Source organism: Podarcis tiliguerta, assembly GCF_965153285.1.
Source record: "Podarcis tiliguerta genome assembly, chromosome: 13".
In the NCBI taxonomy this organism is placed as follows: Eukaryota; Metazoa; Chordata; class Lepidosauria; order Squamata; family Lacertidae; genus Podarcis; species Podarcis tiliguerta.
In genome coordinates this window covers 29724778-29741181 of record NC_139546.1, presented here as the reverse complement: position 1 = coordinate 29741181, position 16404 = coordinate 29724778, and the positions used below count along the sequence as shown (strand labels likewise).

The following is a 16404-nucleotide window of genomic DNA, read 5'->3' as shown; positions in this document are numbered from 1 at the left end:
TTCCAACAGTCTGGAATGTCTGGAATGCAAAACAGAGTCTTGTGTGTGATGGCCTGGGAGTCTGATTCAGAGGCTGAACCAGAGGAATCCCATCCTGCACAGGAGTCCCCGCCTCCAGGGCCGGCTGAGCCAGGGCAGGGCCTTGAATCTGAAGCGCCTGCACCTGTGCCGGATCCTCAGGAGCAGACACCAGATGAATCCACTCTGGCTCCGGAGGTGATTGAGGACCCATTGCCTACAGGTGCGCCTCTCCCCCCAGCCCTGTCAAGGGAAGGTGAGCCTCCCCCTGGGTCCAGTAACCCTCCAGCCTTTCCTGAGCTGCAGAGGCTCAGGGCAGAGAGGCGGAGGGAACTGGGTTCTCTCAGGAGGAGTGCTCGCCTTAAGGCCAGAAGAGGCAGGTCACCTGTGGGCCGGGACCGCCCCTGGCCTCAGAGAAGATAAAGGCCAGTCAGCCCGGTCCCAGGTTGCGGGAGCAACGTCGTTGGAAACCTGTTTCTGCCAGCACCCAGACCTGTTCTTCCGGAGTTCCTGACCACGCTCGGCTTCCTGCTTTGGACCCCGCTTTGCCCTTGGTGGACAGTCTCCAGACTCTCGACCCAGGACCGGACTCTGACCACGCCTCTCGGTAATCCCCCCCCCCCGGTCCAGCACATTGTGACTCCAAGCATTGCACAGTGACAACACAGAGATACCTGTTGGTGCCTCTGGCTAAGGTCCAGTTGCGTGGTTATATTAATAGTTTGCAATCAGATTCCCCAATGTGAGCCACTGTAGGCAATGCAGAGATAGATGGATCAATGGTCTAATTTAGTTTCTTTCATTTCTAATACTGGAGACTCTAACACAGGGGTCAGCAAACTTTTTCAGCAGAGGGCTGGCCCACTGTCCCTCAGTCCTTGTGGGGGGACGGACTATGGTTTTTTTTGGGGGGGGGGAATGCCCCACGAATAACCCAGAGATGCATTTTAAATAAAAGCACACATTCTACTCATGTAAAAGCCCCAGGCAGGCCCCACAAATAACCCAGAGATGCATTTTAAATAAAAGGACACATTCTACTCATGTAAAAACACACTGATTCCCGGACCATCCTCAGGCCAGATTTAGAAGGCGATTGGGCCGGATCTGGCCCCCGGGCCTTAGTTTGCCTACCCATGCTCTAACAGCAGACAGAGTGGGTTTTGCTTGTGAATGGTCTGTCACTCTCACAAACTCTTCCACACCCTCTGCTAATTTTATTAGCAAAACACAGATAAGAGATTTACTGGTAATCCTTCACCTGGACACCTGTAATCCTGTGGTACAGCAGACTGCAGAGAACAAGGCTGCAGGGAAATTATGCTTTTAATAGACTTCTTCTGCCAGTATAGATGGGCTTTCTATGCTTCAAAAGGAGCAGGATAACATTTGTAAGATGTTATGGATCACTGAGTAACAGTGCTGGGAGCAGAAAGTGCAAGAGGAGATACAATAAATCTATGAGGGGAAATGTAAGTCATTTATCTACATAACTGATCTACTTAATACTTTAGAAAAAGATAGATACATTTCACACTTTCTTAAACTTGCAAAAATATAAATTGCTTTTCTGACTATTTGGATACAGCTTAGGTAGCACAGCAGTGCTGAGGGGTTATATAGAAGCAGGTTAGATGCAGGTTTGGGTTTACTAAATGTATAAAGGTAAAGGTAAAGGTACCCCTGCCCGTACAGGCCAGTCTTGCCAGACTCTAGGGTTGTGCGCTCATCTCACTCTATAGGCTGGGAGCCAGCGCTGTCCGCAGACACTTCCGGGTCACGTGGCCAGCATGACGAGCTGCATCTGGAGAGCCAGCGCAGCACACGGAACGCCGTTTACCTTCCCGCTGGTAAGCGGTCCCTATTTATCTACTTGCACCCGGGGGTGCTTTCGAACTGCTAGGTTGGCAGGCGCTGGGACCGAACGACAGGAGCGCACCCCGCCGCGGGGATACGAACCGCCGACCATGCGATCGGCAAGTCCTAGGCGCTGAGGTTTTACCCACAGTGCCACCCGCGTCCCACTATATACTAAATGTATACTAATGTATACTAAATGTATATACTAAATGTATACTAATGTATACTAAATGTATACTATACCTCCCACTAAAATCATCATCATCATCATCATCATCCTGAAAGTGATTTACTGCTGAACAGTTAAAGAGCTAGCTTTTTTTAAAAATTGGTCTAATATTTCTATTCATCATAAACCATGGTAGTTTGTAGATATTCTATCTGGTGAGGAATGTAAACTAATGAAACTTCAGACTATTCTAAGAATAGTTGTGGAAAAGCAGTTTAAAATATATGGTTTGTAATATATATGTTGACCTCACCACTACCTCCTAGTAAGCAGCAACAAGATTTCTGTACTCGGTTCCATTATTGTACTCACTCAAAATATAATAAACAATAATGTAAGATTTTTCTTCATTACAAATCTGCTGGGTGCCCTAAAGTTTTGGGAGTTCAAAGTTCCTGTTCTAATCAAGCAATTAACTAAGTGCACCTTATCCAGCACATGTGTTGACGTTTTTCAGTGTTGTTGTCCATAAAAAGAAGTAGAAAGTTAGGCTGAAATAGAATGTTATTTCGATTCTGATGCCTTAGTGCAGTTTCTAAGCATTGTGTATTCTAAATATGGAAATGATATGGGGAGTCCTCTGCCCTCTAAGTAATATTTTAACCTCATCATCCCCTAAGCCCAAAAGCAGCAAGGATGGCCAAGAGCGTTAGGGTTTATCCTATAGCCATCAAAAGGTTCACTTCTAAGACATATAATTTATTCCCCTTGTCTTTCTGTCTTTCCCCCCTCCCACAAATATCTACAAAATAAAGTAGGCATTTGTTTGTAACTGTGTTATATTTCTGCTGTCTCTCAGGGGTGGCAAGCATTATAGTAATTTGTTTATTTTTAATGGATAATCAATCCTCCATTTCTGAATTTCTGCTCCTTGAATTCTCAGAAATCCGGGAACTGCAGATTCTACAATTCCTTTTGTTCCTGATATTATACCTAGCAGTTGCATCAGGGAATCTTCTTATCATCTCTGCAGTAGTTTTTGACCATCACTTACATACTCCAATGTACTTCTTCCTAATGATCTTGGCCATCCAGGATCTGGGCTCTGTTTCTGCCATCATACCCAAATCAATGGCCAATTCTCTCAACAATACCAGACACATTTCTTATTCTGGATGTGTGGTTCAATTTTTCTCTTTTGTCTTCTTTGAAATATCCTATGTCTTTCTCCTAACAGTCACGGCATGTAGCCATATGCAATCCGTTACAATATGTTATAGTGATGAACAGGCAAGTCTGCGCACAAATGGTTGCTGGTGTTTGGTTCATTGGTCTCTGCTTTAGTCTCTTGCACACTGGAGGCACATTTTCAGCCTCTTTTTGCTCAAATGTTGTCAATCAATTCTACTGTGATATCCCACAGTTAGTAAAAATTTCATGCTCTAATTCATACCTAACTGAAGTTGCCATTCTTGCAATTACTTTAGTTACTGAGTTAGGTGGCTTTGTCTTCATAATTGTAACATATGTGCTAATCTTCACTGCAGTGCTAAGAATCCCCTCAGCTCAGGGAAGGAAAAAGGCCTTCTCCACCTGCCTTCCACACCTCACTGTATTTTCTGTGTTTATGTTCACGGGGTGGTTTGCCTACCTGAGACCTCCTTCTGATAAACCATCTATTCTGAATTATATATTAACTTTATATATAGCTTATATATTAACTTTATATATAGCTTTGTTCCACCCTTGTTGAACCCAGTGATCTATAGCATGAGAAACAAAGATATAAAGGTTGCCTTAGCAAAGCTGTTAGCTTCAGTGTGCTCTTTTTTTGTGTAGCTGTTGATTTTGTGTTCATTTAGTTACCCTTATTTACATGGAAAACAGTTTAAAAATATCTCAGCCATTGATATTGCTGATATGGAGGTGGAACTTGGCTATCGAGACTCTTTTATATGGGGAATTTAGGAAGTTTAGTTAGTCCATCTTCCTCCTGTATGACATAAATACCCATCTTCACACATTATGTACCTATGCTAAGTAAATAAAGAAGGGCACAGCAGGGATGAGTATTCTACTTCCATCCTCCAGCATCATTCCCCTAAGCCTCCATGATGTAAATTCCCTGAAGTTGTATTTCCAAAACTCAGTGGGGGTGGAGGCAGCAGAGGTGTAGCAAGGTCAGGTGGTACCTGCTGCAGATTTTTTTTGTCACCCCCCCCCCCCACACACATTGATATTATTAAAAGAAGGAAAAATAAGATACAGTTCCAAGTGTCATTTTCTGGTTTATTTACTTAACATTGTGAGCATAAGCACTTAAAACTCCCCCCCCCCAACTTTGTTCTCACACGCCACCTCTCCTCCTGTGTGTTCCAGGGTTTGGGTCCTGAGTTGAGGGAGCTTTTGCTTCTCTCCTTCCTGTCCTGCTCCGCTTGTTTGCTCACCTGCCTCCTTCCCGTCCTCTCCCTGCTTGTCGGCCTGCCTCCTCCAGCAGCCCGGGGGTGTGGGGCAATGGCACACCACATGCCTGCAACTCCCAAGCCTCCCCCGAGCTGTCAAAACAAAGGGGGAAGGCTGCCGGCAAAGCGGCACAGCTCCCCGCTTCCCTTGATGGCTCAGGGTAGGCTTGGGAGTCACGGGCAGGCGGTGCACCGAATGTCACCCCCCTCGGTGGTGACATCTGGGGCAGGCTGCTCCCACCACACACACCTTCCTACACCTCTACTGAACTCATAATCTTCAGATCTTGCTAAGTTTCATCTAGATGTTGAACAGCGTGGGAGACAAGATGAGCAATCTTTCTCAGTACCATCTTTCAGAACTGTGTGTTTCCATGAAGGACTGAAACTGCTGCAAACAAGTAGAGTCTTTCCCAGGGAGGTCCATGAAAACCATATTGTGATGCGTAGTACTGAAAGCTGTTGACAGGCTCAGCAGACCACCAGAGACAGGACTCCCTGGGTCTAGTTCCTAGTGTAAATTGTTTAGAGCAGTAGCCAAACTGTGGCCTGTGAGCTTCATTCAGGTGGTCTATGCAGTGTTGGTAAAATTAAAATTAAAAAATCATACAGCATCTAGCACAGCACATTATAATTGCTACAACAGGCAGAAAAAACATTAAGTAGCCTGTCAAGCAATATTCAAATGGTTCAAGGGCAAAAAAAAAAATAATGTTGGGAACCACCAAATCCATTTCAGTACCAAAGTCAGGCCAGAAATCAGATTGAAATTTATCTTGATCCTCCACAAACCTTTGGCAGGGAGACACCCCAAGATAAATTGTTGAGCAGCCAGAAATTATCCAGTATGGCGAGTTCATACAGGGGCCTTTCAACAACAATCTTCTTCAGCAGTTTTCTAGTAGAACTATTCACCCCCTTAAGGTACCATAGCCCATTGGCACACGCTTTTCTCATGCACTTGGCTAGCTGTCCTCTCATGGGTGAGGACTGAGTGTGCAGGTGATTGCCCTAAATACTTTAAGGATCCTGTCCACATCTTCATACAAATTGGAAAGTACATCTGAAACTACTGCTAATGTGGTTTCCAAATTGGAACAGATGTGAGTGATTTTTACCTATGAAAAGCTTTGCAATCTGGTCACAGTGGCTTACTGAGTGCTGGGATGCATGCTTCGCTGATGTGCTCCTATTGCATGCATTTCATTTAAATCTCATACCTGCTACATTTCTAAACCTTTGGAGGTAAGTCATAATCAAACACACACACACACACACACACACACACATTTAAACTGGGCTTCAAAGATGGCCAGCTTTTTCTTTGCGCCTTTTAATATCTGCATGACTGGGCATAGCCCTCCTGATGTTGTTGAACTACAACTTCCAGCATCCCTAACAATTGGCCATGTTGGTTAGGATTTATGGGAGTTGGGAATCCAACATCTGGAGGGCCATCCCTGTATTAAGGCACAGAGCCCCTGTCAACATAGTGCTATGGTAGTAGGAATGCGGGTAGCACTGTGGTCTAAACCACTGAGCCTCTTGGGCTTGCTGATCGTAAGGTTGGTGGTTTGAATCCATGTGACAGGGTGAGCTCCCATTGCTCTGTCCCAGCTCCTGCCAACCTAGCAGTTTGAAAGCACACTATGTATATATGAAAGAAAGCTACAATTTCTTTATTAAACAATGACAGAATATCGGGATCTGATATCAGTCTGTTGTGGTAATGCCCTGAGGAAAGGGGGTCATAATTCCTCTTGAAACAGAATTAAAAAACCATGGAGTCACCACTAAGAAGGCTGATTAATCTCATTTGCAGATGTTGTTGACATCTCTCTGTCTTGGAAGAGTGAAACTGTTGTAGAGTTACAGTGCCTACTGTGGCTGTAGAGACTGATATAGCAGAGGCATTTATTAACAGCAGCTAGAGCAGTAATGGAACTTGGAAAACCTTGCAATTAATGAATATTGATCACTGCTATAATATAGTGTGACAAACAGACATAATGGAAAATCTGTTGCGCGTCAAGGCCCAGGCGCACCCCCCAGGAATAATAAAAACACAATGACACAGAATTTTAGTTTAAAAGTTAATGGGCAAAATTTAGGCCATGACTTTATTGATTACAGAAATGTGAGTGATATTGGCTTAGGCATTGACAATAAGTATAACTGACTCCTGCCCGCCTTGCAGGAAGTCTGAAAGGGTAAACCACCAACCAAGGGAGCTCCATCAATGGCAACCAACTGAAGCTCAATCCGGAGTTCCTGTTGGGTCTGGCATGGCCCTAGGCCCTCAAGCAGACTTCAGACGAGATCCAGACCCACAGATTCCTCTAACGGAATACCCTTCTACCTGGAGGGGCAGGTGATGGCTTCGCCTCCCCTCCCCCACATCTCACTAAGCCAATGCCTAACCGCCAAACCTTACAAAGTTGTGACGATTGCTAAGAGGTAGGCAAAAACCAAATGGCCAGTGCCAATCCACCAAATAGAAAAATTCCTACCCAGCCCCTGTACCAAAACAGGCGACCAACCGGAGTCCAGAGCAAGGCCAAAGCAGACATTTAAAACTAGGGTGGGTGGGAGGGTGTTCGGCAACATGAAGCCAGATGATGGCCCTGACAATGTGCCACTGCCTTTTAAAGGCCCCCACGATCATGCCACCACTCTCTAATAGGCCAACAGGCTGGTGGCTTGATTGCGGGGCCACTGCAGGCTTGGGATCATCCCCCTCCTCTCCCATGGTTATGGGCGGGATGCCCTGAGCCTGTGCGCAATGCGGACCCTCGAATAGGAGGATCCGATTTGCCAAAAGTGAAGGTGGTGAGGGAAGAGGGGTGAATTTTTTTACACTGTATGGTGTCATTTTAATAAATATACAAATGAAACAACATATGGACGGATACGTACGTACAACATATATTGCAATATGGAGTCGATAAGCAGGCACTACTATTATTCTGTGCTTTCCAAGTTGCTTTGTTGAAGCATTCATTTTACTGGCTAATGACAATTAATTCTTATTTTGTAGCATAAAATAATAGGTTTAGTATTCCTGCCATAACCCATTTTTGTTAGTCATATCCTGTTTCATGATTTATGTGCATACAATTTTGGAATAAGATTTAAAAAGCAAAAAGAGTCACCAGTTCCCCAAACAAAAGAGCCAGGTTTTGCATCTATTTCATCAATATCTCCAGCTGAATTATTTTTAAACTGCCTTCCACACAAATGAAGGTATTTAAGCAAACATAAAATCCACAGTTACATGCAAAAAGAGGACAGTGAAGCTGACAGCTTTGCTAGGGCAACCTGGATATCTTTGTTTCTCATGCTATAGATCACTGGGTTCAACATGGGTGGAACAAAGGTATATATCACAGTTAATGCCAAATCCAGACCAGATGGTGTATCAGAAGGTGGTCTTAGGTAGGCAAACCACCCAGTGAATATAAATACAGAAAATACAGTGAGGTGTGGAAGACAGGTGGAGAAGGCTTTTTGCCTTCCCTGGATGGAGGGGATTCTCAGCACTGCAGTGAAGATTAGTACATATGTTGCAACGATGAAGAAAAAACAGCCTAACTCTATAACTGCACTGATCACAAGAATGACAACTTCAGCTAGATATGAGTCAGAGCAGGAAACCTTTAGTAACTGTGGGATTTCGCAGTAGAATTGATTGACAATATTGGAGCAAAACTGTACTGCAAAGGTCCCTCCAGTGTGCAATGTGCCATAGAAAAGACCAGTGATCCAAACACCAGCAACCATTTGCGTGCAGGCTGCCTTGTTCATCACCATTTCGTATTGTAGTGGGTTGCAAATGGCAACATAGCGATCATATGCCATGACTGTGAGGAGAAAGAAATCGGATCCCACAAAGGAAACAAAACAGAACACTTGAGCCACACATCCAGAATAAGAAATGTATCTAGTATTGTGAAAAGAATTAGCCATTGATTTGGGTATGATGGCAGAAACGGAGCCAAGATCCTGGATGGCCAAATTCATTAGGAAGAAGTACATAGGGGTGTGCAGGTGGTGGTCAAAGACTACTGCAGAGATGATGAGGAGATTCCCTGAGACAATTGCTAGGTACAATATCAGGAACAGAGAGAAGTGTAGAATCTGCTGCTCCCGGACAGCTGAGAATTCAAGAAGGAGAAATCCAGAAATGGAAGACTGATTATCCATGTTTTTTAAAACAAATCACTAAAATCCTTGCAACCTCTGGAACAAAATAGAAAGATAACTGTTAGCATAACTTACTAAGCAAGATTTACTTAATTCAGAAGAGAGTCAAAAAAAGATAAGGGAAATAAACCACAAAATGAAAACTTTAATGATGTGTTATTACAAGAGATAGTGACTCACCACTGCTTCCTTAACATCAGTGTTCTGCTGCTCATTTAATATGGGTTTACTTTGATCTTCTAAACACTCAGAACCTTGAGCTGTTATTATAGGTTAAACCTCTTTCAGCATTTGAATATGGGCACCTTAACAGTCCCCAAACCTCATTTGGGGTAAAAACAGCCCGACATAACACTCATTTCATTCAAATTTGATGAGACAGGCTGCCATATGTCCCATTACTGGTATTTCAAAGGCGTTTTGTGTTAAGCAACTTCCTAAAAAAAACTCAGCAATTTTGGGAGTTTCCTTAAAAAACACTGTGCTGAAAGTGTGTTGCTCTACAAATGGATAGCCCATAGTATCTGTAGCAGCCACAAAGGAAGTTAAGCATGGTTGTATCCTAGCTCCCACACTGTTTAATTTATATATAAATATTGTCCAGAGTTTAACATCCCCAGAGTATCATGCCCCTAAACTGGCCACAAAAGCCATCTCTGTATTATTATATGCAGATGATGCAGTCTTTCTATCTCAAACAACAGTGGGCCTAAAAAGATTTATGAGGGCATTCACAGGATACTGCCAAAGAGAACAGTGGGCTGTGAATTACAAGAAAAGGAATGCTGTTTTCAATAAACTATAGGGCCCATAGATGGTATATGGATAATCAGTTGATCAAACAAGTTAAAGTTTTTAAATACCTTGGCCTTATTTTTCAGTCAACAGGGTCATGGGGAGCACATCAGAAATACGCAAAGGAAAAAAAGTCTCAAAGCACCAAAATTCTGACACATGTTTTCTGTACAAAAGTTGGCAATCACATACCATCAGCACTTGAAGTGTTTAAAGCTAAACCCATAGCACATTTATTATATGGGGCTCAGATTTGCCCAGGCGCTCACCTTGGATCTACACAAGCTGTTCAGTCTAAGTTCTTAAGGCAATTTTTTCCTGTTCCATCCTGTGTTCCAAATGCTCCATTGAGCTTAGAGGCTAGTCTCCTCTCTGTTGAATTATAGATTTGGTGTAGGACATTTAGTTATTGGCTTTGACTAAATTTAAACCCCACCGGCCTACTACCCTTAGTATCACAAGATTGCCATGAGAGCGTCTGGATTTAAATTGTCAACCCAAAGCTTTACTTTTCTGGTTTTTCATCACAACAGTTATTAATTAAAAAGCTCAACAACTCTATGCATACACTTCACACACACACACACACACACACACACACACACGTATTCTCCCCCTCACAACCAGGCATTTCCTACACTGATTGTAACAGAACAAAATAGTAAGAACAGCGAGGCAAGACTTTGTTCTTAGGGCTGTTGCTGGGCCATTCAAACCATTCAGGCTTTACTACTTCTTAGCGGCACTGCCAGATTGGCTGAATGGTGAAGTAAAAATAAGCAATCTAAATGAGAGCAGATTATAGGTTTAAAACACAAACTTCAGTTTAAGTATAGAGGTAAGCCACGTACAAATTTACAATGCGCTACAAAGCAGACACCTGCAAACTAAGTTTCCTACATAGCCTATGCACTGTGTAAGCAGTAAGCATGTTCTACAGCAGGGATGAGGAATTTGTGACCCTCCAGATCTTGTTGGATGGACTCCCATCATTGCCAACCAGCATGGTCAGGAATTATGAGCATTGTAATCTAGAAACGCCCGGAGTTTCACAGGTTCCTCAGCTCTGTTTTACAGTCTTGCATATTATGCTCCCTTACAATTTAGCCCCCGTGCACCTACTTTTTCCTTTGATCATCCCAGCATAATTCCCTACCTCTTTTGATTGAAGACATCCCTGAATAACTTTGACACATGTACTGGATAACATGTACCTTTTTCATTAAATGCTTCATTAAGGCAAGAACTTTGAGATCTCAAAAGTTTATGAACATCCATCATTTGTGTAACAAATCCTGCAGTATTGTTGAAGTGGACACTGTGTTTTGATTGAGCACAAACATGGCACCAAAAGCAGGATGTTTACACTTGGATAAAAAACATCTATTACACAGCAATTCTTCACCAGAATATCCCTAAATTCAATTACATTGTATATTCACTAATTGTCTTGATTTATGATTTACAGAATTATTAAGGTTGTAATGACAGAATGTTAAAAAGCTAGCTGCTCTACCAGCCCAGTAGTAACCTGTAAATAGCATCAAAGGATCATATTATTATTGAGAAACAATGTATAAATTTAATAAATCTAATCTAAATCTAAGCTGTTTCTGCTGTACAAACCCTCTGTATTTCTGCAATACCTAAACTGTATCCCAATGCAGATAATGACAATTTTTATATATTGAATTTGAAAAAAGTGCAGTATATATCTGCCATTAAGTAGATAAATGACTTACATTTATTCCATAGATTTTTATTGGCTTCTCATGCACTTTCTGCTCCCAGAACTAAGTGTTTCCCAGTGTGCTAAGATGCATTATAAGTGTTCCCCTGCTCTTGTTGAGGCAGGAAAATCATATCTTTACTGGCAGTAAGAGTTTAACACAACCATCAGGAGGTGGTTTATTAATATGATCTTAATTTCCCTGAGGACTTGGCCTCAGCAAGCCACTTCAAGCCATGACTGCAGGTGTGTAGAAAAATTAATTTTACAATCTATGTTTTCCTAACGTAATTAAGAGAAACTTTATCTATAGGAGTTTCTGACAATGACATAGCATTCAAAACAATCAATATTGCATACAGTGACTCATAGACAATATACAGGGTTTAAGATGGGGATCTTTTCTAGTCAACTTCTAGATGCTGAGGAACCTGAGACCCGCTGAATAAAAAGCATGTGGCTGACCATTGAGCTATGGATTAAGATGGCATGCGTATCATTGCTTTACTGGTCTCGAGCATTTGCCTTTGCAACTATTTGTTGTAAGATTTGGGGCTACTACTGTTACAGAAAGGACCAAAGGTTTCAGTAATGGGTGATAATGGCAGCTTGTGGAAAAACAAAAATGTTGTGGCCATTTTGGTTTTGCAATGCAAGTTAATGGAATTTCTAGCTTCATAAAACACTGGAAGAAAAAAAGTGCCCTGCAGGACACCATAACAACTCTGGACATTACCTTGCAAGTAGAAATGTTGCCACTGTGACAGTGCCCATGATAGCCTCCCACAGAGCTGGTTCAGTAGAACACCATGTTCAATAATATCAAAAGCTGTTGAGAGATCTAGTAGGACAGCCAGGTTACACTTCCCGTCTCTACCTTGGGCACATAAGATATTAGACATCTCAAATGGAACTGCCACAGTTGTGGCATTCAAGTCTCTATGAAGTTGAGATTACTCTCAAAGTATTAAGCAGACCATTCACAGTTGGCCTCCACATGCTCCAGAGCCCCATCCCTCATATCTGATGTGACTGCTCCGTGATTTCAGTCATGGGATTTTTGTCTATCACATGACGGTGTATGTTTTGACTCCACAGAGTGGGAAGTGATGGAGACAGGATGTTTGTGTTACTGTGTTCCCTGAAGTGGGACTATTGTCCTTTGTCCTTTTTCTCTTTGCTGTCTGATGCTAGAGAGAGGGAGCCATGTTGCAGTGCTCTGTGTGTGTTTATATGTAAATAAAGTAGACTAGCCAAAATGCTGAGTTGCTAAGGTCTGTTACGCAAACTGCAAACACTCTGAGGATCCCTAAGTGTGCCGGTGACTATTGGCATCGGTCACTGTGATGTTCAGGCAGAAGAAAGCTTCTGAACCTCCTGAATGAAAGACCAGGAGGGAGGGAACATGCCAGTCAGGCATGTGTCTCTGCCAGGGTCATACTCAAGTGTAGGACGAGCTCCTGACAGTGACAAGCCTCTGGACCTCATGGAAAATCTCAGCTGGAACAGTGGGAATATATGTGGATTAAAGGGCTAAAATTTACATTGTGTTATTATACCACTTTAAACAGTCAAAGAATTCTGGGAACTGTAGTTTGTTAGGGCTGCTGAGAGTTAGGAGACCCATATTCCCTTCACAAAGTTTGAACTCTAAAAGTGGTTAAACAAGCCCTATTTCCAGGGAAATGTGGAAATTGTAGCTATGTGATGATTGCTTAGTGGTATGATACTGTTTTAAATGTATAGTGCAAATAAATGTAATGAATTAATAAATAAATAAATGTTCATGTACTCTCACATACATTCATTATCTATTAATTAAATTTTCAGAAATAGCGGAAAATCTATTTTCCTTGGGGGAGTTCTTTGCCCAGTTGTGTTGAACTCTTGGGAGCATGTGCCAGGGAACACAACAAACATAACAATATAGTGGCAATTTTGTACTGCCAATGAAAACAGAGTTTTCACTGCCTTGGAGGGTGGGAGGCAATGGAGCGGGGTGAGAGAATATAAATAAAATTTCAGCTGTGCCCGTATGGATAGATGGACATCTAAAGACAACAGAGAGGAAGACACATCATAATTTGGGGAGAAAGTTGACATGAAGAAAAATAGTAAGTTATTAATATCATTTTACCTTGAATGACTGGACATGTATGTCTTTTTTAACAAACAAACTAACTAACTAGTCATCAAATCCCTACATTTCTTCTCTTGAAATGATTGTCCCACATAAATCAGAGCATGTGATTTGCCTATAGAGGAACTACTAATGGGATACTTTCATTTGGCACGGTAAACAGTACTATAATCTGAAAGCCAAAAATAAGATGCTGGCTCTTACACTGATTAATTCTATTTCGTACAACATGCACTATTCAGATCATTTCCAGAGGGTAGTCATATGTCATCCATTCAAGTGGAAACATATTAATCTGCATTATTTAAGAGACTTTATTATAGCCTTTGGTGACAACAATCCAACCTTAAGGAACTACTTATGTATTTATTTTATGTTATCCTGAAAGTTTGTGACCAACTGAGGGACTCTTTATAGAACATTAATTAGAATTATATGAGCAAAATTTAACTGAGTACAAAGTCTAAGCTCTCAGAATTCTCCATTCCATTTTGCATGAATGGGGAGGGAAGCTGCTTCTCTTCTTTGTACTCTTTGAATACATCCTCCTCTACATCTTTAGTAAGACTGGGAAGGGAGACATAGCAATAGTCTTTAAGTAATGCCAATATTCCCTTTATTGTGTGAAAGGGAAACAAGAACAACTTGAGACCTACAGTGCTTCTCTGGGAACTGAGCATCATTAAAAACTGTTTGGGAATACATAGCAAAATACATCAGCAAACACGTATTTTATTTCAAGCTCTATTTTGGTCTAAGAATATCCATACCCTTTAGATAATGAAACAGCATCTCCTAAACAGCTCAAATAAAGTGAACATTTTAGTGAACCATAGTGCTACAGTGCATGTTGGGAAGCTACACTAACAGTATAATACAATGTGATGCACAGAGACCCCATTGTTGCTGAAAAGCAGAAAGGCAGAACATGGTAGTGCCAACTCAGGTGGCAGAAAAAGGCATTGTGCGGGCTCCTTAGTCTGGTAGAGTGGTGGCTTGAAATACATGGGTCCAATACATGGGTCAAATTTTCAGGGTACCCTGTTAAAGAGATTCAGGGGGAATGTATTCTTTCTGGATGCCCAGATGGGTGTCAACCAGCCATAAAACTCCCTAAGATGGTGTTCTGGAGGGATCTTCGAGAAATGATACACCTCATAGGGTGATCCTAAAGCCCAGCATCAACACTGAAGGAATAATCTCCTGTGGGTTGGGTGATTCAGGATGTACAACCAATTCCTTTGTGAAAACTTACTGCTATCTCTAATCAATAAACTTCTCCTTCATGAAGCCCATCCCTCAGTGGCCAAGGCTCACCACATGGGCCCTCAAAATATCCATAAGCCACAAAGAAAAGCTAGATGATTTAGTGTTGAACATATGCTAGTTATAAATTTAGTGTGACAGGTTCTAATTGTGTGTTCATAAATGGTTTTATATTTATTCATTAAACCACTTCAAACTGAATTAAATACAGAGTTGTTGTTTTCTTCCAGGGTTGCCATGCTACTTAACATTAAGTAAAAAATGGATAATCAAACATCAGTGTCTGAGTTTCTTCTCTTGGAATTCTCAGAAGCTCGGGAACTGCAGATTCTACACTTCTTTCTCTTCCTTGGAATGTTCTTAGCAACTGTGACAGGGAATCTTCTCATAATCTTCGCTGTAGCTTTCGACCACCGCTTGCACACCCCAATGTACTTCTTTCTGGTGAATTTGGCAATGCAGGACCTTGGCTCTGTTTCAGTTATTATCCCCAAATCCATGGCCAATTCCCTCATGAACACAAGGCACATTTCATATTTTGGATGTGTTTTTCAGGTCCTCTTGTTCTTCCTCTTTGTTGGATGTGATGTTTACCTGCTTACAGTCATGGCATATGATCGGTACATTGCCATTTGTGATCCCCTGCAATATGAAATGATAATGAACAGGAGAGCTTGCACCCAAATGGTTGCTGGTGTGTGGTTTGGTGGTCTTCTAAATGCAGCTTTAAACACCGGTGGAACGTTTTCAATGCCCTTCTGTTCCAATGTCGTCAATCAGTTCTTCTGTGAAATCCCACAGTTACTTAAGCTTGTGTGTTCTGACTTGTACCTAATTGAAATTGGAATTGTTATGCTTAGTACTACTATTGGGTTTGGCTGCTTCATTTTCATCATTGTTACTTATGTACACATCTTCAGTGCTGTTCTGAAAATCCCTTCAGCTGAGGGAAGAAGAAAGGCCTTCTCAACTTGTCTACCCCACCTCATTGTCTTATCCACATTTTTCCTTACAGCAGGCTTTGCTTACCTCAGACCCACCTCTAACACTGCCACACAACTGGATTTGTTGTTTACTATACTATATTCCATGGTTCCACCCATGCTGAATCCAGTAATTTACAGCATCAGAAATAAGGACCTCAAGGCTGCCCTGGCAAAACTTGTAGGTCTGAGGTAATCTTTTGAAAAATGCTTTCTCTGTTGCTTTCTTTAAGCAATGGTTTGGTTTGTACTTTTTTGTCTTATTATTTTATAGAGAAAAGAATAAGTGATGCTTGGGATTAAATCTACTATGGACCTTTTGGGGTAATAGTGGGGGAGTGGGGCTAGATTGAATCCTAAACTCATTCAGCTCAGTTACATGGTCTAGCCCCCTGTGTAGAAGACTATTTGAAAGGTGTGCTTTCCTTCTGTCAGGCTTAGGCAGAGTAGCAGCCCAGCCTTGCTGCTGAATGGTGTTTGGCTCTAGTGTAACATTACACTGGCTTAACATATACCAGTTTCCTTCAAATGAAGTTCATGTGCAGAGGATTGCTATCTTTGTATATCCTTTCACAGAGAGAATTTAGCAGTTTAACTTAAAAAAGAGTAATACCCAATTTAAGGGCTTCTCCCCACTTCTACTTGTCCCCTGCTTAGAAATCACAGGTCCGAGCAGCTTTCTGGGTCCAAGCAGTTTTGCCTTTGCTCTGCCTCTTTCTTCCAGAAAACCCGCTCTTCTGTGCTAAATTGGAATGAACAGAAATCCACGGAAAACCTGG

General features: G+C 42.0%; 2 protein-coding genes and 1 pseudogene across 3 annotated transcripts; 2 read left to right on the top strand and 1 right to left on the bottom strand.

Moving 5' to 3' along the window:
* Positions 1 to 2941: 2941 nt before the first annotated feature.
* Positions 2942 to 4015, top strand: LOC310662154 (olfactory receptor 14A16-like; annotated as a pseudogene). Its single transcript has 2 exons — positions 2942 to 3688; positions 3910 to 4015. The product of its transcript is annotated as an olfactory receptor 14A16-like (transcript).
* Positions 4016 to 7779: 3764 nt separating this feature from the next.
* Positions 7780 to 8712, bottom strand: LOC310662153 (olfactory receptor 14A16-like; the record flags this gene model as incomplete). The annotated part of the gene is made up of 1 exon (XM_083408924.1): positions 7780 to 8712. The coding sequence occupies one exon, from the start codon at positions 8710 to 8712 to the stop codon at positions 7780 to 7782; it is 933 nt and encodes a 310-aa protein (XP_083265050.1).
* Positions 8713 to 14903: 6191 nt separating this feature from the next.
* Positions 14904 to 15821, top strand: LOC310663423 (olfactory receptor 14J1-like; the record flags this gene model as incomplete). The annotated part of the gene is made up of 1 exon (XM_083411244.1): positions 14904 to 15821. The coding sequence occupies one exon, from the start codon at positions 14904 to 14906 to the stop codon at positions 15819 to 15821; it is 918 nt and encodes a 305-aa protein (XP_083267370.1).
* Positions 15822 to 16404: the final 583 nt, after the last annotated feature.